Below are 21,433 nucleotides of genomic sequence, written 5' to 3'. Positions count from 1 at the left end.
AACATACAACACAAACAAAACTTTTTTTTTCCACAACAAAAACATTCTGGCAAACCCAACAACTTCTTTTTTTTTTTAACTGTGTGCCAACTTTGATTATTGGAGAATAAAACCAATTAGAGCGATACTGACTTTTGTGACAGAAACTTCAGTCTTTGCTTTCAAAACAGACCAAGGTCATGCGTGGACTCCAATGAATGAAAATCATTCAGTTAACAGTTTACTTTGGGTGTGTCCTACAGAGGCCTTTTCTTTTTTTTTTTTTTTTTTTTTGCAAAATGGCTGGAAAGATAAGAAATTGGCGCTTCAAACATGTGTTAATTTATTTCATAGTGAAAATGTCGGTTCGCGTTGTGGACTGTAGAGGGCAGCCGTCTCCGTGGTGGCGTCTGGTTGCCGGAAGCGGAGGGGAAGAAGAAGAAGGGCGCGCAGGAACGGGGAGAGCCGTTGTTCACCGTCATCGTACAACTTGCTAACCCGCGGCGTACTACAATTTGGAGGCAGCTGACTGCGTGCTTGCATGCTCGCTACAATTTAAACCGTTGCATTATTGTGTTATGGTCGAAAAGTAGCGGGTTTGAACGTAGTCTTTTGTTTGCAGTAGCGGTGCTTGTTGGCTAACGTTATACGAGTGTGTAGCTAAAACCGGTGGCACGTTTATCGCCATTTTGCGCGTTCAACAGCCCAGGACTTGGCCAGCAGCAAGGTAACGTTAGTCATTACACACATGTGTTAGTACGAACGGTAAAATGCAACAAGATTTGCTTGTTTTGTGCTCCGTTCTCTTAATGTTAATTGCACGACCGCTTTCTTTTTTGCAGCATGGCAGAGGCAGACCGACCAGGGAAGCTGTTCATCGGAGGACTGAACACAGAGACCACCGAGAAGGCCCTTGAGCAGTACTTCAGCAAATATGGCAGGATTGTCGAAGGTGTGAATAGAGCAACTTTCTGTTACATTTTCTCATTTTCAGCCGTACGGATTTTTTATTTGTAATACGTTGTTATGTTGTACACGAGGCCTCATAATTTTCTTTCGTCACCTCGCGTTCGTTTCTTGTGAAGACGTGTTTTCTGATTGGGTTTGTGAAGTTGGAATAAATCCATTCCACTTTTACGACTTGTTGTCAATTGTCTTATCTATACTGCTCACTCTGCACTCTCTTACTTGTTTGCACGTAGACTTATTATAACCGAAAACAAAGAATTGGTTGCAGCAGTATTAGCTTGTGCTTTGCATCTCAAACTTTTGGAAAATGTGTTACCTTTGTTTTGATGTAAGAAAATGTATTTAATCTGATCACTAAACACAAACACACATCTCTCATTCCTGGGTTTCAGTTCTTTTGATGAAAGATCGTGAAACAAACAAATCAAGAGGCTTCGCATTCGTTACTTTTGAAAGTCCAGCCGATGCAAAGGATGCAGCACGAGAGATGAATGGAAAGGTAGGTTTCCTCCTCGTTTGGGTCTTTGAAATGTTACCATACAATTGTGATTGTAATTGTAACTCTTGTACCACAGTCTCTTGATGGCAAGCCCATCAAGGTGGAGCAGGCTACAAAGCCTCAGTTTGAGAGCGCTGGAAGACGAGGACCTCCTCCCATGCACTCACGCAGTCGGGGTCCACCCAGAGGGCCTCGTGGATCCAGAGGAGGTCCTGGTGGCATGAGGGGCCCCCCATCCAGAGGTAAATTATTCATTAGTTTTGTAGAATGCATGTAATAGTAAAAATGCCTTACTGTGTGTGTTTGTTAATGTGCTGTTAAAGTTAGGTGCGTTAATATTTTACATGTCTTGTCTTTCAGACTACTATGATAATTCGGGGAGTGTTGAACCCTTCTTCAAGGGGATGTCATCCAGAGGACCCCCTCCAATGAAGCGAGGGCCCCCAGTTCGTAACGGAGGCCCCCCACACAAGAGACCCGCCCCATCTGGTCCAATGAGCAGACGTAAGTGTCTTTGCACTTGACTGAGTTTTCATGTTTAAGCCATTTTAAAACTAATACTGGCAGATTTTAGCGCCTCCAGATTTACAGGTCTCCTCCTTCCCCTGTGAATAACTACCTTTCTTATTGTGGCACATTCCAGCCCCCATGTCAAGGGACAGGGATCCCTATGGTCCACCTCCACCTCGCAGAGACTCCATGATGTCCAGGAGGGATGATTATCCATCACCAAGAGATGATCACTACAGTTCAAAAGACAGGTATGAAATTTAATATGTTGGTTATGTTTTCCTATGGTATGAAACTAACCTATTTTGCAATTTCTTGAATGAACACATTTCTAAAATAGAACGCCACGCCTATTTACTTTTCAAAGAATTTTATCTAGATCAAGATATTATTACATCCAGATTCATCTCTCATGCTGCTTAAATGTAGTGTAATGTAGTGGTCACACATTTTCAGTATAACAGGTCACCTGTAGTTAAATTAATGTAATGCAAAACTAAAATTAAATTGTGCAGATCTTGGGGCAAAAATGTAATTGTTGTCAGATTTGCATTTCATTATACGCTGTTTCACAGCTACTCCAGCCGGGACTACAATTCCAGGGATTCAAGGGACTATGGACCTCCTCCCAGAGATTACTCATACAGAGAATATTCAAATTCCAGTTCCCGAGATGACTACGGCTCAATGTCAAGAGGATACAGGTATGAGTCTGGATTGATGTCAAATGTCAAAAACTCACCTGGTTGTTTTCGTGAGCTCACCTGGTTGTGAAATAAACTATCCTCCTGTTTTGTAGTGACCGAGATGGTTATGGGGGAGGCCGGGAAACAAGAAGCTACATGGAACGTCCCAGTGGTGGCTCCTACCGAGATTCATATGACGGTTACGGTAAGATACAAATCCATGAGTACAGTGACCACAGATAACCATCGACACAACGAAGAGCTGCACCAGTAACCAACCAGATCATAGCATTGGCTACCGGCTTGTCCATTCAAAGAAACCGCAATTTCTCGTCTCCTCAGAGGAAACGGCACGGCAGAGTTTTTCTTTCCCTGACCTGCAATCCAAGTCGCATTTTTCCATGCAATTTAAAACAAAAAACAAACACATTGGCATCTCAACACCAAAACCTAATTACTGTAAATCCAGATGCCTTGTCCACATATCACATTCCCAATTTCTGCTGCATTCATCAAGAAAGTCCGTGTGTCAAAATATCATTCAGATTAATGCAGAATATCTGATGTGCCTCAGAAAGATTGCAACCATAAGGACCCCCCCAAAATCCTCGGAAACATCCATTGTCCAGTATGTATTCCCTAGCAAAGCACTCCCTCAAGGAGTAACCTTCAAAAACCATCAAGACAACTGAATACCTCATCTTTACCTACACTTGGAGCTCTAAACGGAAAAATGGCCATCCAAATCATGGCATGCTGAAAAGGGCAACGCTGCCTGTTTATTCCCTGTGCTTGGATATGTTACTGCGCACAACTGAATATCAGCGTCAATTTCAATATCAATAAAATGATGGGACATTTAAACATGCCATCCGTTAAATCTATCTGTCACATTAATAATTCTATTGGCAAAAAATGGGCACTTTACAGTGCAAGAAAAACATGTATAAATTGAACTTTGCCAATTACCTGAACCATTGACCCTGCAGGTAACTCTCGCAGCGCCCCACCTTCACGGGGTCCCCCACCATCCTATGGTGGGAGCAGTGGAAGCAGTCGTTACGATGACTATGGCAGCAGTTCCAGGGATGGCTATGGCAGTCGTGACAGTTACCCCAGCAGTCGGAGCGACCCATATCCACCTAGCCGTGGTGAGCGAATGGGCAGGCAGGAAAGGGGCCCAGCTCCCCCTGCCGATAGAGGCTACCCTCCTCGTGACTCGTACAGCAGCTCAAGTCGCGGAGGGCCACGTGGTGGCCGTGGTGGCAATCGAGCCGATAGGGGAATGGCTCGCAGCAGATACTAAACTGGACTTGGAAATCACATTGAAGCAAATGCTGTTCTCCGTGCACACATAACAGGTGTTTTGGAAGAAGTCTAACACCAAAACCTACTAGCCATGTCTAAATCTGTGAAGCTTAGCTTTGAAGTGTATCTTGACTTTCCCAGTTTTTTATGTGTAAAGTTTTTTTGTTTTATTTTTTAGTATTTCTCTTGCTCATGTTGCAGTACAGTTACCACGTGAGTGTTAGATTTTGTACGTTCATTGCTGTTGGATCTGCAATGCCCTCCAAGTGTGGCTTTCCTACTCTAATAAAGCTTTTAGTTGTACCTCGACCACTGCTCATCGATTTTCTAAACAAGACCCCAGAAAATAACGTGAATGCTATATGACGTCATTCTCTCCTTACGAAGTTCTCTGTAAAGCTTAGAGGGAGTTTCCTCGTGCTATATAAATATTGGAGTGACATGAGTTCATTCTTATCACAGATGTGCTCCCAACTGGACACTACTGTTAGGTTAGGCAAATGTTACTGTCAAAGTGTTCCAGTGTAGTTTCCCTGGAAATGGATCCATCACCCTAGAGCCATTTGATGGCATGCAACGACAAAACCAAAGACAACAACAACCAAATGCAACTCGACTGATAGTCAACAGCTGGTAAGCAAAGCAAACCTCTTTGTTTCTCCTCTGTAAATGAGTTTCTCATTGTCCTGTATTGCAATCTCCACTCAAACGGTGATATTCAAGACAACTTTTGCCTCGATGGACAAAAAAAAAAGGTCGTCAGCTGAGTGAGCCTTTTTTTCTTATTGTAAACAACTTAAATTGTCAAAAGTGCAGCAGCAACCTGAGAAGTTTCTTCCTTTTTCATCAATGAAAGCTTTTAACATCTGTTTTGCCAACCGAGCCCTCAACAATACTTTTTGCTATACCAATCATTCAACCTCAGTAAAAAGATTGGCAACCGTGCAGTTTACACATGATAAGTAACAATATCTAGTAAGTTTTTTTGCCCTCTTGGTAAAAATCTGAAAGCCATTTTTAAGCTAAACCGTTTGCTCATTACCAAAACCTTTTCCACAAGCATGCCAATTCAAACAATGGAGACCTCTGGAAGAACACCACCGTCCTCACTGCCAAACTGGAAACGATCTCTGAAGGAAATTTGCAGTCGGACCAAAGACCACAATGTCATTTTCAGATATATTAACAACAATACATAATTAAGAATAGACCAACATATTAATGTTATGTTCTCATTGCAGGATGAAAACCACTCCAAGGAAACTCCGCATGCAATGTTGCTGAATTATGTTCCCAACCTGTTGGACCACTTAAACCACAGTGTACCAGTGTAGGTATGTGCAGCAGACAGAATTGTTATTCATTGTATACATAAAAGACTGACCTGAAGATTTTCTTTGTTTGTATAATGTCTGTCAAAAAGCTTTTCAGTGATGCTTGTAACCCACTGTTGAAAACATTGCAGTATAAAGACATAATGAATAAGTGTCTGTGACAAACTTCCTTGAAAAAGTGCTGTAGTCATCTCTAAACCGATAGCTGATATAAATGCAGATTGCCAAATTGATAACCGCTCGTTTCTGAGATGCTCATACGCAATGAACATTTCCTACTGCTGCAGTTTCACACCTCCAAATTCTAAGCAAAGTAACTCACTGCTATTGAAGATGCCTCACTGGAATATGTGGCATACAAATCAGATTACAGTTCATCACAGAATGATGAAAAAGGGTCGATTATTACCTGTCTTTATTAAAACGGTGGTTCACTTTGCTGACCCCAGAACCACGTGAGCTGCATTTATTGTTAAGTTAATATCATCTCCAAATCAACCAGAACCATTCAACATTAACGCTTAAAGCAATATTGGTGATATTAAATTAGAGTAACACGGTGGAATGTGATAAAGGCAAAAGCTGCATTTGAATTGTTACTAATGACCAGTGAGATTGTTTAATAATAGGGTTATGCTGCAGAAGAATCTTGACTGCGGTGTAATGAGTTGCTTGTGATCCTGACTGTCTTTCAGATGCTGGCGCAGAGACTTCCTCCGAGAGCACGGCTGAGTCCTTTCAAGTGGAACGTGTTGAATGTGGGATGAACCAGGCTCGGATTCAGTTTATTGTGATTTCAATAAAGACTTTGAAAAGAGATGGTTGTCACAGTTTTTTTTCACCTCCCTAAGCTTTTCAGCTTTTACTTCCTTATTGGAAATATAATAACCATTCAGTCACCGTGAATGAAGCTTATTGTCAGAAACATTTAGCAAGAACCATGGTGCATGTACATATGAAGTAGTTGCTGTTTGTGTTTAAAAACTGCAAGTCAGACTCGCAGATCTCATGTCCCAAGTACAAGATACATATTTCTCTTGTGAGATATGCTGATGCTCAGCAGTTATCTGATTTTTCAGAGTCTTGCTGTGTTTCAACTTGTAATACAATATGAGGTGAACTCCTCTCCACCAGCATGTGCTACTGTGCAGAGAGAGAGAGAGAGAGAAAAAAAAAGAGCCGTGTCTATTGTTGAGGTGCCGATTTGCCAGTAGGGGTGATCATAAGTTTTTGCGTGTAGAAACAGCGCCGTCCTTCCCCCACCGCCTCTTTTTTTAACTTCTAGCAGAAGTGCGGATGTGAGTTGCATATTGATACGGAACAGGCCGCCACTTATTTTTAAGCAATGCGGGCTTAGGCAATGATCATTTTGTGGAGCTATGAATCCAGAGGAGCAGACGGTAACGTGGTTGATATCACTGGGAGTGCTCAGCTCGCCTAAAAAGAACATAGCGGACCCGGAGGAGTTTTTGAAAACATCGCTGAAGGATGGGGTCGTCCTGTGTAAGCTCACGGAGCGGCTCATACCTGGCTTCACGCCCAAGGTGAGTTACTTACCGTGGTTAATTTAAGTCAACAAAGTGCAAAATGATCGCCTGGTTCTCGGCGACGTGAAGGGAGGGGTTTGATGAAAGTGATACCGACAGGAACTTCTGCCTGCAGCGGGCCTTGCATTTTTTTTTTGTGTGTGTGTGTGGATCACCCAACTCGAGCCGTGAAGTTTTAATACTCGCCTGCTGTGCGCTTTGTTGCGGCGCTTCCAACTACGGCAACGTTTGGTCGCCAGGTCTAGTTTTTCAGACGAGAGATTTCGAGATGTGGTTTCCTGCGAAGCGACATAAATGTTCCGCATTCTTGACATGAGTGTGTCGGTGTGAACACCCACCAAAACAGGACAACTTCAGTAGCAGGAGAGTGCACGAAACACTGGGTGAAGATAAAGCGATCACAAAAAGGGATCTGGGGGACGTTTTTTTTAAAGAGCTGTTCAACTTTATGGACGTGTATAACTTGTGTTTAGTTGTTAAGATGTCACACTTGGTAATGATAAATAACAGTTGCAAAGATCGGTCGTCACTTCCTTCTAAAGGCGCCCCCCCTCTTCACCCCCCCATACAGGCTTTAACAGCTAAGACAAAACCGGAAGCAGTAACTTCTCCCTCAGACCACTCACTTTTATGACTGGTTTTACATCCCTTCTCTGTGCCAGACACTCGTTGAATTTAAATTAAACAACCCGGCCTCAGAACAGCGAACTAGTTTATTATTGCTTTCTAAAATATTTTCACGAGTTAATTGAATTTGGGAAAAAAACAATTATTTTGAAAGGTTGCAAAGTAAGCGGAAGTCTCGATCAAAAATGGCCACTTTGACGTTTCCAGTGGCGTTAATGGCTATGTGTGCATGAAGGAGACGCAGTCCACAGTTATTTTGTAGGTTACCGCGCTCAGATTGCCTAAACAGCGTTACTTTAAGGGCTTTTACGCGTGGCCAGTGTGACAACAGCGTGCCACGTCCCGAGGCGCCTGATGCGTGTTTGTGTCAGATGTCTTGTTTGGCATACTAAGCCGAGCTATGTGTTTATATATTTATTTCGTCTGCTCAGTACTGCCAGGATCCGAGGACTGAAGCCGACTGCGTTTCCAACATAAAGGAGTTTTTGAGAGGATGCTCGACCCTGAAAGTGGAGGTAAGTTGCCTCACAGTGTCTGTCAACTTTTGTGTTGGGTGTTTGGACGTGGGCTGACCTTTCTCTATCACCATCTCCTGACTTAGCCCTTTTAGCCTGCTGCAGCCCACAAGAAAGATTTGAACACACTCCTGTGTTGTGATCTGCTTACCCTGCTGGCATATGCTCTCTGTGTATGCTCCATGTGGAGTGAGCCATATAAACAGGCATGGTGTGCCTCACTCCCTCTGACCGGTGAGAAAGGGGGCTGCCGACACTTATGACCTCACTCTCTGTTTTTAAATGACCACAACTAAGTTTTGAACTGTGTTTACTTCCTTATAAATCCACATTCTGTTTTATGCTCCAGTAACTAATAGCAGTAGTTGTTTGCTTATTTATTTATTTATTTATTTTTGTTGCTGCAAGTTAAACTTCTCCCAAACGATCTTCTAATATTGGAATGGGGCAAATCATGTCCAGATGTTGGGAGTTTACTCCGTCTCTGCACCAGCCTGTTTGCGAGCACCACCACTTGGACATTAATGACTGGTCCGGCTTTAAAAATAATCTTTTCTGGTCTTGAATCACGTTAGTTGGTTTCTTTGAACAGCTGATTGAGTCAGCAAGCGTGGTTCTCTGCACAGTCAAGCGGTGCAGTAGTTGTACCCAGCTGGCTTGTTATGTCTGGGAGGTCCCCTTTGCTTTCATCCAGCAACCAACCTTAGCCCATAATTAGACCTTCTGTGGCCAGCCAGTAGCTCATGGGCAGAAGTTTTTTTTTTTTTTTTTGGGGAGAGATGCTGTCAAATGCATCAGCCAGGGAATGCCTGTGGCACTAAGGCGCACCCTGCCCATCCTCTGGACAGCGATGTGATCATCGTCGCGGGACTTTTTTCTTTCTTTTTCTGCTTTTCTGCTAAAACGCATACTGTCTGTTTGTCCTGTGACTAAACGAGGCAGTCATACTGCTTTCACTTCTCCTCCGAGATACAGAAAGAGGAAGCACCAATTACTGTTCATGACCTGAGATTTTTTTTTTCTTCTTGAGGATTTGTTTACTCTAATTTTATATTGTACTACAGCCGTTTAGAGAAACGTGTATTTATGACATGACTCTTTTTAACTACCCAGCCCAACCATGGCCCAGAGCTCAGTACCAAAATTCATTTCTCCCTTGTTTGTTTAACTGGAGCATCTGACTTTCTTCAGGTCTGCCAATGACGACGTAAACATTTTGTTCTTCTGCGAAATGAAATCAGAGTAAATCTTGGTGGTCATGTTGACCCTGAGGCTGATCATATGTCCAGATAAGTAGTGGTCACACTTAATACTGGCTGAGGTTCTGCGTAACTTGTGACCTGTGTTATTCAAATACTCAAACTCTATATTTATGATGTTTTATTTAAATTGTGAAACCTTATCTGTGAGAGGAAAGAAGATAGGTGTCTGACACCGGGCGACTGAGCGAGCGAGCAAGAGGGTGCGCGTTTGTGATGCGCACGCGAGTGAACAGTGACTCGCAGATGAATCGAGTGCTGTCTATTTTATTACGGAACCACTAAGTCGTAAAATATGGGTCATGCTCAGCATGCCAGTTTTTATCTCTGTCTTGTTGCAGGCTTATTCAAATCCCTGTGTGCATTTCAGTGTGTGTGTGCGTGTGTGTCTTTCCATTGTCTGTGCTGCAACCTGGAGTCAGAGACTCTCTTTCAGCTTGAGCCCACTTACAAAGCATTACTACTCAGATCTGTTTAATCAGTGATTTATTCTTCTGGATCCCAGTATGTATGGCTCTTTGGTCTGATTCTCCTCTCCATCGTTTTTTTTCCAGGGGTTTGAACCAGAGTGTTTATACACTGGCGAGAATTTTGGCAAGGTCCTAACAACTTTGCTGGCAGTCAACTTTGCCACACAAGGTAAGAGGTTTGCAGTTTGACATATTTCATTCTCTAGTACATTTCAATAAATTCCCCATTTGCAGTTTGATAGTTAAGGATGTGTTTATCTAACATCTAATGTCATGAAAAAAGAACATTAATTCAGTAGAGGTCTTGATGAAATGCCTTTTCATTGCCCTCCATGGTGTAGATTTTCCAGTAAAGGACCTTCAACTATCAATACAGAGTTCCTGTAATTATATATGTGTATTGTCCCGATGAGGTCTCATGCCGTATGTATGTTCCTCAAAAAAGACCAGAGTTATTGTGTGTCATACGTTTTTGGTTTTGTCCGAGGAACCGTTACAAATCATGACTGGGTTTGTGGTGGAGCGGCAGCTGTCATGGCAGTGTGTGTCGGTGTCACGCTGTGTGCCATATTTCCTCATGTGCATCCTTGGCCCAATGCGCCCCGTACAATATCCAGATTCACTGTGTTTTCTGTGCATTCGGATTATGCTCCGTTATGAGGTAAAATGTGAGAATATGAGCGTTGACAGGGACCTGCACTCCCTTCTCAATATCTACAATAAGGTACATGGCATGAAATAATTTACAATGCGGCAGCACTGCAGCAATTTGGGACTGATTGGTTTAATCAAGAGTCCTTGTTTGGGGGCATTGAAGAGGTCTACATCCAGCAACTCACATGCAGCTGCCACAGAACTAGCTGAACTAGCCGCCTTACATTTATTTAGTCATTGTCTGCCACCTCTTAATGCTTTGTAATAGGTGCATAGTGATCCATTGGGAACATGTGTTTGCAGCTTTCCTGTGTGTAAACAGTCTTGTGGGATACGTCACTTGTGGGATATTAGCACCACAGCACATACTGTTTATTTATATGATTAGTTGACAGAACATTGTGTGACGTCTTCAGCTTATCTTCTTCGACTACTAGTCCATTACCCAGACATCTGGAATTAAGAAGCTATTGGCAATTTTTCACTTCAGCCTTTTGATTTCGCTTTCAACTATCATTACTTGTGCAGTAAATTGGTCAAATCTTCCAAAGTGGGCAAAATGTTTTAAAATGCTCTGATCATTATTCATGCACTGAAATGGAGGAGCGTGCCACAGTGTGAGATATGGACCGGAATCCTGTCAGGTCCCTGACTGATATGCAAACCCTTTAAAGGCCAGCCATGCCCGGCAGTTGTTCGTCATGAGCCAACTTGATTTGGCGTGGATTAGTCATAAGTTAGTCGATGTGAGCAAACATAACAGGGCAGTGTTATTTGAGATCTCCTGTTTCTGTGCTCGGCATTTACCCGTTCAGGGCAAAGTGCTGCGAATATTGTGTCCACATAAGGATAACGGTGGTAACAACCGAGTCAGCTGACTGAGGGACTTATTAGGCTTCTCTGTGTGTGGGGGGGTGACATGCGTGAGCTCCACCTGTCACGGCTTTCGCTGTCCTTTGAATCACACTGTGCCGCTTGCGCTTCGGTCCGATCCACCCGCGCATCTCAGCATATGGACAGCAGTTGTGAATCTGTTGCATAGACTCCTCGTGAAATACAACTAGACGAAAGGCAGTGTCAAAACCTTTGAGCCGAACTCTTCATTCAACTTGAATTTTGTTCACTCGTTTTTAATTTTTCTGTAATTTTCCCAGGGCTTAGCCCGTAGACTCGGCTAACCTCCAGTTCACGTGTTTGACAGACACTCTTCACCGAGTGCTTGTGGCCCGTTAGCACGCAAGAGGTTTGCAGCGCTTGCCGTGTGTCATTTTCCAACTGAACACTGGCAACAAAATTGATACCGCCGTCAGAGCGTTTCCAGAGCTGCGCTCTAGCGCCGGAGGACAGATGGCAACCACTGACCCTAAATCACAGTTCTTCTGCTGCAGTGGCTGAGTGATGACACCGTAGAGAGGTTTGGTGTTGGTGTCATAAATTTTCTTTTCATTTTCTTCGCAAGTCACTCCCTGAAATGCAGCCTCGCATACGGGGAGAGGGTATTTGGTCCGAATGTGTCACTTAGTCATCGCGAACATATTTGCCGTGCCAACGCGTACTGATCGCTGACAAATGCCCTCACTTGCCCCTCCGTTTGGTACACGAGTGAAAACACACACATTCTAATATAACAGGGCTGCACTGCATCTCAGCTTCTTGAAGGTTAAGGCGGCCGAGAGGGCTGTCGACTCAGCTGGCTTTTTATTTTGGACGTTTATAGCGATTCCGTCCCCCGTCTCTATTATTTTGGCAGCCCGATTTCAGTCCGCTTGGCTCGGCTAAATAACGCAAACACGTGCGCACGTACACCTGTCTCATGTTGTCTCAACGTTAACTAAACATTTGGTTGTGTGCGGAGATTTAGCGCAGCGCCAGAATGCAGTGGTTTTCACTGGTGTACCTGATAAGCATGCAAGTGAGTGCACACGCACACACGATGCAAAGGATGAAAGTGCTTTTCTGTTGCTCTACAGCTGCTTGATCTTTCTTTGGAGCTGCGTGTCAGTTTTGGTTGAATCACATTATTCTGGGAGGAATTGTAAATTTGTAGCCTCTGTGTGTGTGTTCACTGTCCTGGGGCGGTGCAAGAGAAATGGACCGTACTCACATGAATTATCGTCAAGTTGTCAGCCCCCAAACTATGTGCACCTCCAAGAACTGTCACTGTGTGTTTGTGTTTGTGTGTTTGTGTGTGCGCGTGTGTTCAAGGTGAGGTTTGTGGGATGAGCGCACGCCCAAGGGTTAAAAAAAAAAACTAAAATATGACTTTCCATGTTTCTTTTGTGTGTGTCCACAGATTGTACTCCTGAGAGATGTTCACAGCCCAGCGCTTCCTCTCCTAGTCAGGCGACATCTTCACATACGCTGTCCTCTGCCAAATCAAAAGGCTCTCTGCGCAGACAATCCAAATCCGTGGTACGGCCTCCTTCTGTAGCTGCTTGAAGTCCAGTTTGGTTCTGTTTTGATTTGTAGTTCTGCCTTTCTCCAGATGACTTCATATCCACGCATGCAACTCTTAGCAATGAAGAAATAATTAGATAAAGAACAGTCGATGCTCAGGTCAAGGATGGAGCCAGTGTTTTTTATACACCACACAATTCACGTTGGACTCATGTTCTCATTCACAATTCTTTTGTATTATTTTCCACAACACATAAAATTACGTGATGTGTTCACATTATGTTTTATATCTGGTACTATTCTTAGTAGGCATATTTTGCTTTGACAGCTTTGCACACTCTTGACATTCTCTCAATCAGCTTTAGGTGTTGTTCAGATTTCTTGGTCAGATCGTCCTTACATATCCTGGAGGTGCGTTTGAGGTCATTGTCCTGTTCCAAAACAAACAAAGGTCCCAGTAATGGTCCCTGATGATGGCATGTCACTGCAGAGTGATGTGGTAGCCATGCTGGTTTAGTGTACCTTGTATTTTGAATAAATGACAGTGCCATCAGCAAAGCACGGCCGCACCATCACACTTCCTCCACATTAAGCTTAATGTTTTACAGTTATCATGAACTGTTGTTTTTCCCTTGCTTAGTTGGATCTTTCTTGCCTAATATGGTCTAGAACCACAGTCAAACTATTTAGGCTCTTTCCTGTAGAGAACCGTACCAACCCTCCCTCTGGCCAACACAACTCGTGGTGTCAAACACTTTAAGAAAGATAGAAATTCCATAAATTCACTCTTGCAAGTCACACCAGGGGACTAACTGATGAAGCTGATTGAGAGTGTGTAAGTAGCCTGTCATCAAGGCAATAGGTGGCTACTGTGAAGAATAGTTTTGCAGTATTAATCCACAATGTAGGAAATAATAAATGTGTGCTATGTAAATATAGTGACATGCCTTTGTAAGCAAACTGCACACGCTCACACCTGATTTTCTCTCCACCAGGAAATGTCTGAGAACGGTGGCGGAGGGCAGCTGAGGGTAAAGGCCCGCTTCAACTTCAAGCAGAACAACGAGGACGAGCTGTCGTTCGAGAAAGGCGAATTAATACTTGTGACGCGGCAGGAGGAAGGGGGATGGTGGGAGGGCATGCTCAACGGCAAGACCGGCTGGTTTCCCAGCAACTACGTCCGCGAGATCAAACCCTGTGGTGAGTAGAAGTGTGCTGTCATTAGATTACACTTTCCTTAGTGTCCAACAAGGAAAATAAATTTTTGAGTAATTTGCGTTTAGTGCTCTGTTTTTGAAGAGCATTCATGGTGTAGTGGACTTGTTCCTATTTAAAGACAAGCTATACTGATAAACATCAACTATAGACACTGATCAGACCCAACATAGTCCACGAAAGGTTCAGTTCAGTCATTCAGGTCATGGTATATCCATAACACGTTTAAAAAAAAAAAAAAAAAAAAAAGCTGTTGTCATAGGGAAAGAAAACAGGGACAAACAGTCCCCACCCTCAACGCCTGTTAAGTATCTAGTCGTTAATGGAAATTAATTGCACCATTTTCTGGTCAAGCAAGTTTCCGACGGGTGTTACCCACAGTTCCTTATTTAAATCTCAAAGTTCCCACCAGTCCCTTAGAACTGAAAAAGCTACGGAGTTCCTCAGGATGAGTGGCGAAACATCTTCTCAAAACGCTTTTTGGATAGCCACAACATTATGACCACCAGAAGGAGACGTAAATAACGTTGATCATCGTATGACAATTCAGTGTTCTGCTGGGAAACGTTTGGGCCTGGCATTCATTCATGTGGATGTTACTTGGACCTGTAGCACCCACCTAGACCAGACCAGGCACCCCCACCCCATAGCAGTGACACTTCTTTATGACAGCAGCCACCCCCAGCAGGATGCAGCCTGACACAGACACACACACACAAATGGTTTAGGAACAACTATAAAAACATGAGAAACAGCACAAGGTGTTGACCTGGTCTCCAAATTCACTAGATCCCAAACTGATCAAGTATCTGTGGGATGATCCGCAGAGGCCCCTCCCCTCAACCCGTAGGATCCTAATGTCTGTGAAGGTTCTCAGTCCTCCAGGTCATGGTAATCCAAAAGGTGTTGAATAAAGGCAACTGGACTTGTAGAATTTCTTGAAATCATCAAGGAGTGTCTTTATTCAACACCTTTTGGATTTCATAGGACCCAAAGACCCCCACTAACAACACTGTGTTGCCAAACACCACAGGACTCAGTTGTCCATTGTCCATTATCTGATGAGTCACAACTGTTTTGGAGACCTACACAATTATAGGAAGGTGGTTATAATGTTATGTGTAACCAGAACAGTACATATGAAATCATCCGTACCATAACAATACTTAAAAACACGTGTGTCTGAATAAAACCATGTATCGGAAAGAATGTGAAATAAAATTATGCTGTAACTTAAGTAGAACTACAATGGCAATACATTTCCTTAAAAGGATTTTAATTTTTAAATTTAAAAAAAAAAAATTTTTTCCTTCTTGTGTTGTCGAAATACCACAAAGTGATCAGTGGTGTCTGGGTATTTAATGTGAACCTCCTCTCACAGCCTTTAAAGATTTGAATATCCTCTCCTCTGCAGACAAGCCAGTGTCTCCTAAAGGAACTCCGCTGACCAAGAACTACTACAGTGTGGTGAGGACAAGCTTATATTATGTTCTTTTTATGACTCTTACTTCTGAACTGTCATCGGAGTTAGTTTTCTCCCTGACCTGCCCTAATCGAAAGTGAAATGACGAATAAGCTCATAAAAGTTATTCAGTCTAAGAATGCGTTATTGGGTTAGTCTAGAAATATGGCTGTGAAGTCTGTCGGTAATCCAAAAGGCATTTAAAAAAAGGTGACTGGACTTCTACGGTTCTGAGCTGAGGAAGCTACGAAACGTCTTCTCAAAACTCTCACTCAGTGAAGTCCGATCTTTTGTAGGTTTGGATTTTTAGTCTGCCGTAAACCAAACCCACGTCCTTGTAACTCCAGAGAACATCTTAGTCCTCTTCTTTGCTAAGCCCCAAAGTTACAAACAAAGTACTTTGCTCTGGAAAATGAAGTTAGTCTGCAGTGTGGATGTTTGACGAGGTGGTAGGAGATCGTTATTCAGTCCTGCCAACTTGACACAAACGAAATACCCTCAGGCAAAGGCTGCGCTGAAACTACATCAACGAACAATGAACGCTGGATTTAAAAGAAAAGTCACTGAGAGGGAGTTACAGAGTTAAACCAGCCAATTCCTGTAGCACAGAACGCAGGCTGTCTGCAGCTACCCCCTCCTCACTGCATTATCTTTGACAGCCCTGTTTATTGGACTTTATCCAGTCGCATGGTGCACAAGTCATCTAGGAGAATACAAGTGAGTTAAGAAAAGTCTTTATGAATCTCCACGGGAGGATCAGATCAGGACGCAGATCGACCGAAACTAAATATCAAAAGATCAGTATTGAGTCAGAGGGCAGAAAAACTTGACTGGGGCATCTCTAATTTATTTAATGTCTGTCTCCGCTGGAAAAAATAAAGTCACAATAAAGGCCAGAATGCGGTTTCAGAGATGGTTTTCTTACTGTCTCACTAGTTTTTATTGCATGTAGTTTTTTTTTGTATTTATATGCTTTTTTCCCGTTATGACCTAAAAAATACTATAAGGCTATAATATAGTATATAACATAGTACTTAAGTAGCTCGGCACTGCTCTCTTTTATCTTTCCATGATAAAACTATCAATGAAGTATTATTATTTATTGCTGTGATTATTAGCGTGCTCTAGCAGAACTTCCTGTTCTTTTAGGAAATGCTTTGTTTTTCTGGATTTTGACTACATTGTATGTTCTGCCCATTGTGCTGCTTTTGAAGGTCGTACAGGACATCCTGGACCACGAGCGGGAGTTTGTCAAAGAATTACAAACAGTGCTGAGCTGCTACCTACGGCCCCTGCAAGCCAGCGACAAGTAAGAGCAACGATAAGGAGCTGTAACAACCTATTAGTGCTCACTCAAGACAGAAATCCTTTAGCTTAATTGTATGTCAGCATCTTAATCCCAATTACAGTACATATGGAATCAGCGTCTGTAGGTAGAAGTAAGTGTTCTTGTTTCTCAGTCATCGTTGTCTCTGACTCTTGTATTGTGTTTGTATTCAGACTGAACAGTGCCGACAGCGCCACACTGTGTGGAAACCTGGAGGAGATTCTTACCTTCCAGCAAGGGCTGTGTTTAGCTTTGGAGGAATGTACCAAGTAAGTCGTTCAGGACACCCCTTCCTGTCAGTCAGAATGGCATGCAACATTATTTTAGTCTTTTTTTAACTAACGTCCTACACTGCACATGTTCAGCAATGTGTTTAGCAATGCTGACTATGCTTCATTTTGTTTTTGCAATCACTTCCTTCTTCCAGACATCGCTTCCTTTTCATTTCAGCGTGCTAGAAATATAAGTATGCAGAGACTAAAAAAAAATACTGTTAGCGAAACACTGGCTGTGTCCGAAATTGGCCCCTAACACCTAAATACTGCCTGTGTAGGGCTTTATACAGGGGTTAGGCCATTTTGTTGTGGTGTCCGAATTCTATGCCCTACATAGGGGATTCAAAATTCAACATAAAGCATTGCGTAGTAGCAATGTAGCGACCATCCAATGGTTGCTCAACAGGTGGTGGATATCCCATCATGCATTGCATCTCTAGCAGCGCGGCCGATGGTGGCTGTTTGTGAGACACATTTTTTATTTATTTTTTTTTTTCCCAAACATAATTTTATTTTTTATTTCGTCAGCATCGCACATGTTTGTTTACAAAATCATCACGTTTTATTCGTGTGTACATTATAATGGGATAACCTGGGGAGCCGCGGCAGTCTGACACGTAATGACGCCACAGCAGTGACGTCATTAACTGTGCATAAGTAAGTGGGTGAACGATTTCGGACACAGGGGCTGAATGTCTTTTGGTGCATTTGGTGCGCTGGTTGGACATCTTTGACATCTACCACACCACTGCTGCAAACAAATGGCAGCCTTGGGAAATGAGAAAATGACCAGCAGGAGTGTGAGCGTGTATGAAGAGTGTATGGTCTAAAAGGGGCTGTTTAATGTAATGTGGGACCTTGCAGGTACTGCTTGAGATACTACACTATTGTTACGCTGAGAAAATACTTCACATAACTATATTCTGCCAGGTTTGTATTTCACCTGTTAGTACAAATGTCACTAGAACGTAACGCACCCAAAATAATATCCAGTTGGTAAATCATTGATTAGCTGCTATTTCCTTTCCTGTCCAATTCCTGCTGCTTTCTTTTCCCCTGACATTTTCTCCGTTTCTCTGACTTTCCCAGGGTCCCAGAGGGGCAGCAGCGAGTGGCGGGCTGCTACTTAAACCTGATGTGTCAGATCAAGACTCTGTACCTGGCGTATTGCTCCAGCCACCCTCTGGCCGTCTCCATCCTCACGGACCACAGGTTAGCCCTCGCGCCGGAAACACCACAGGCACACAATACCATGATACAGAGAAGACTTGCTTTGAAATTATGAGACCCCATAGGTCTCATAGCAGAGGTTAAATAGATTTTCCTGTGAGAGACTGTGTAAGCTTCTTTTGAAATGCAATTCGACCTCCAAGCCCCTCATTGCTCACAACTGGAACGCAAAGTGTCGAAGGCGAAGAAGGTTGCAAACCTTTTTTTTTTCTAAATGCGTACTCGCCATGTCTTCACATTAATTTGTGTGTTATAACGAAAGTAGACATTGATGTGATGTGTGATTTGGAGGACGGCTACGGTGAGGTGTCGTTTGGATTTAAGCCACAAGGTGTCAGACGTCCCCTCTGTAAATGATCCTGACCTCAGTCTGAGCAGGAAGAGCTCCTGTGTGCTGACAGTTCCCTTCAGTTTAAATGTATCACTGTTAAAATGCAGCTTTATGTTGAGTAAGAGCTGCAGTTGTGAGCTTATTAAAAATAATATTGCAGCAAAACTGCAATTGACATGATGTCGCCCTGAATAATGCAGAGGCGTCTCGCCAGGTTTCTAGACCGTGAGTTCAATTACACACAGGAAGTGAACTGTTGACAGGATATATAGAGTTGTGGTTATGTTGAGAGGCAAACAAGGCACTTTTTCTCAGTAAGCACATTTCAGTTGCAAAAGCCCTTTTCTTTGTCGCGTTACATTTACCCATCGTTACCAGGTGGAGTTGCAGTGTGTGCAACTGATATTTCGAATGGTGGAAACTCATAAATGGCGTGGCCCTCAAATCGTGACGAAAAATTCTGCAGCAGAGGGGTGAGGTTGCAGAACAAGGCACGAAACTGCACAAAACCAAACTGATGATCTAATTTCTGCTGCAACTTAAACCATTTTTCTTTTGATTTTTTCTCACGTGGACCGCATATGCCATACTGTTGGTTTTTTGTCACACGTGGAGGGCCTCCTAACGATTTCATGAGGTTCACTTCCCAATAATTTGTATATATGTGTATAATTTTATGGGAGGCGCTGTCACGTAATTTAACACCCACATACCATTTAAATCTAAAAGCACATACGCGTTGATTTTTAATCCCCAGAAATAAACCTAGAACGCAGCGACATGTTACCAAATCTGTTTTGAGGCTGCTTCGAGCTGTTTGAGCTGCTGCTGTTACATCGCTTTGCTTTGTTAAACTTTGTCTTTCGCGGGTGGGACCAACTGTCACAATGCGTTATATCACTATATAATGTATATTTCTTTGTTTTAGTGTGTATATGTTTACGATTTATTTCATTTTATCGTATATCATATTTTTTTATGCGACAAACACCAAGGCAAATTCCTTGTGTTTACAAATATACTTGGCAATGATTGTGATTCTGATAAGGCGTTACGCTACGTTATAAGTAGCCCGACACTCGTAACCTCCTTTGGTTACTGTAGACATTTATGCTCTCCAGCTTTTTGTCAATTTAAAGTTGCTTGACGCTGGCATGTCTTTAAATAACTTATACATGAGTTAAAAAGACTGTAACTTTCCGTATTTCAGCCCACATTGTTTAATCTATTGGACAGAAATAACATTATGACCATAATCCTAATATTGTGTAGGTGTCTCTTGTGCCTCCAAAACAGTTGTGACTCATCAGAGAATGGACATGGGTCTTCTGGGGGTGTGTTGTGGTGTCTGGTAACAGGATGTTGTTAGTGGGGGTCGTTGGTCCTATGGGTTGAGGGGAGGGTCCTCTATGGATTTGTTCCTACTGGGGATGCCAACCAAGGAGTGTCATATCTATGGGGTGGGGGTCTGGGTGCCTGGTCTGGTCTAGGTGGGTGCTACATATCTACGTAACATCCACATGAGCACAATTTCCCAGCAGAACATTGAATTGTCACAAGATGGTCAGTGTTATTTACATCTCCCGTCAGTGGTTTTAATGTTGTGGCTGATTGGTGTATTGTTAAACTGTGATTTAAAAAAAAAAAAAAGTTTATTTAAAAAAAATGTGAATCCCAGTCTTGCTTTATGCGTGAAATCACAGGCGTTTTGAAATTAATCTGGAGTTTCCTCAAAGCGTTCCTAGAATGAAATGATCATTTAAGAAGTTTTTATTGTTGGCGCAAATGCTTTACTGCTTCCCTCTAGTACCCATCTGAAATGTAAATCTTTGTAGTGTGCAAAATCTTATTACCTGTGAATGTGCACTAATAACGATGTGCTTTGTATTTGTGTATTTAACAGTGAGGATCTGGACAAGTTCATGGAGAGCCAGGGAGCGAGTGGTTCGGGTATCCTGGCGCTGACCACCAGCCTCAGTAAGCCCTTCATGAGGCTCGACAAATACCCCACTCTGCTGCAGGAGCTAGAGAGACATGTCGAGGTACGGGAGGAAACAAGTCACTCTAAATATACACTGAAGAAATCTCTAATTGTACATTGCACGCCTACTTATTTCGGGCAGTGTATATTAATGTCTTATAAGTTAATTAGAAATCTATGGGAAGTTAGTTCATTTCCTTTCTTTATTATAGCACAGAGTTTAGTGTAGAGGCTTGATTCAAGCTGTCATATTTGATCTGATGTTTCTCTGTGTTGCAGGAAGCCCACCCAGACTATACTGACATTGTAAAGGCAACAGCAGCATTTAGGAGCTTAGTGGTAAGTCTAGACATGCAGAGAAATCTTGATGCTTAAACTAATCGGAAACTTCTCAGGTGATCTTTAGCATCGATCAGTTTCCTAATTTTCATCGGTATTGAACAACTCTTAATTAAACAACCTGTAATCCCACCACGTCAATTCTCAATCATTGGATTGTGAAGCCGGTGGATTTCGTCTTTCTTGCCTTTTTTTTTTTTTTTTTTTTTTTTCTGTGACCGCATATTGTATTCAAGGGCAGCGTCGTTCAGTGAGGGAAAAGAAAACTTAATGAAAGTTTCGTGTCCTTTTGTCTGCTTCATTTCGAGTTATCGTGTTGTTCCTATAGTGGGTGTCAGATGAAATGCTGTCTTAGAAGGGTTTAATTAGAAACGAGCAACCGCACTGTACCTGAATGAACTGCAGACACAACTGAGACACAGTTTCCCCGGTGTAGCTGGAGTTCCTTGTAAGAGCAGACGGAGTGACTCACCTCGTCTCTTCGATGGGGCTGCACAGAAAACGGGAAGAAGAACATCA

General features: G+C 42.8%; 2 protein-coding genes across 9 annotated transcripts in view; both read left to right on the top strand.

Annotated features, from left to right (window-relative positions):
• The first annotated feature begins 410 nt into the window (after positions 1 to 410).
• rbmx (RNA binding motif protein X-linked) lies at positions 411 to 6,102 on the top strand. Of its 3 annotated transcripts, none has more exons than XR_007112863.1 (10): positions 411 to 706; positions 822 to 931; positions 1,341 to 1,447; positions 1,524 to 1,689; positions 1,808 to 1,951; positions 2,091 to 2,208; positions 2,533 to 2,661; positions 2,757 to 2,848; positions 5,193 to 5,281; positions 5,981 to 6,102. XR_007112863.1 is itself a non-coding variant. In XM_047585431.1 (9 exons), the coding sequence occupies exons 2-9, from the start codon at positions 823 to 825 to the stop codon at positions 3,947 to 3,949; spliced, it is 1,182 nt and encodes a 393-aa protein (XP_047441387.1). In that variant the 5' UTR covers positions 412 to 706; position 822; the 3' UTR covers positions 3,950 to 4,260. The 3 variants fall into 3 exon arrangements, 1 of the variants encoding a protein (XP_047441387.1); XR_007112862.1 differs by having other exon boundaries at positions 5,193 to 5,285; XM_047585431.1 differs by lacking the exons at positions 5,193 to 5,281; positions 5,981 to 6,102 and adding an exon at positions 3,633 to 4,260 and having other exon boundaries at positions 412 to 706.
• Positions 6,103 to 6,492: 390 nt separating this feature from the next.
• Positions 6,493 to 21,433, top strand: part of arhgef6 (Rac/Cdc42 guanine nucleotide exchange factor (GEF) 6) — a 28,507-nt gene continuing 13,566 nt past the window's right edge. For 4 of the 6 annotated variants that reach the window (XM_047584772.1, XM_047584771.1, XM_047584769.1 and 1 more), the window contains exons 1-11: positions 6,494 to 6,829; positions 7,891 to 7,974; positions 9,788 to 9,872; positions 12,651 to 12,769; positions 13,750 to 13,954; positions 15,384 to 15,436; positions 16,646 to 16,740; positions 16,932 to 17,027; positions 18,123 to 18,245; positions 20,498 to 20,636; positions 20,855 to 20,914. In XM_047584772.1, the coding sequence (XP_047440728.1) occupies positions 6,665 to 6,829; positions 7,891 to 7,974; positions 9,788 to 9,872; positions 12,651 to 12,769; positions 13,750 to 13,954; positions 15,384 to 15,436; positions 16,646 to 16,740; positions 16,932 to 17,027; positions 18,123 to 18,245; positions 20,498 to 20,636; positions 20,855 to 20,914 (1,224 nt within the window). In that variant the 5' untranslated portion in view covers positions 6,494 to 6,664. Of the gene's footprint in view, positions 6,830 to 7,890; positions 7,975 to 9,787; positions 9,873 to 12,650; positions 12,770 to 13,749; positions 13,955 to 15,383; positions 15,437 to 16,645; positions 16,741 to 16,931; positions 17,028 to 18,122; positions 18,246 to 20,497; positions 20,637 to 20,854; positions 20,915 to 21,433 lie in introns of all 6 variants that reach the window. The other 2 variants (XM_047584770.1, XM_047584768.1) reach the window with 1 other exon arrangement.

The sequence above is a fragment of the Mugil cephalus genome, chromosome 5 (assembly GCF_022458985.1).
Source record: "Mugil cephalus isolate CIBA_MC_2020 chromosome 5, CIBA_Mcephalus_1.1, whole genome shotgun sequence".
NCBI lineage: Eukaryota > Metazoa > Chordata > Actinopteri > Mugiliformes > Mugilidae > Mugil > Mugil cephalus.
The sequence above is the reverse complement of the archived record's forward strand: the minus strand, read 5'-3'. Positions and strand labels throughout refer to the sequence as shown.

Bases quoted from the DNA above. Each gene is read 5' to 3' on its own strand.
- rbmx (XM_047585431.1), top strand. From the start codon at position 823: ATGGCAGAGGCAGACCGACCAGGGAAGCTGTTCATCGGAGGACTGAAC. The intron at 932-1,340 runs GTGTGAATAGAG...CCTGGGTTTCAG, and splicing joins ATATGGCAGGATTGTCGAAG to TTCTTTTGATGAAAGATCGT. The intron at 2,849-3,632 runs GTAAGATACAAA...TTGACCCTGCAG, and splicing joins AGATTCATATGACGGTTACG to GTAACTCTCGCAGCGCCCCA.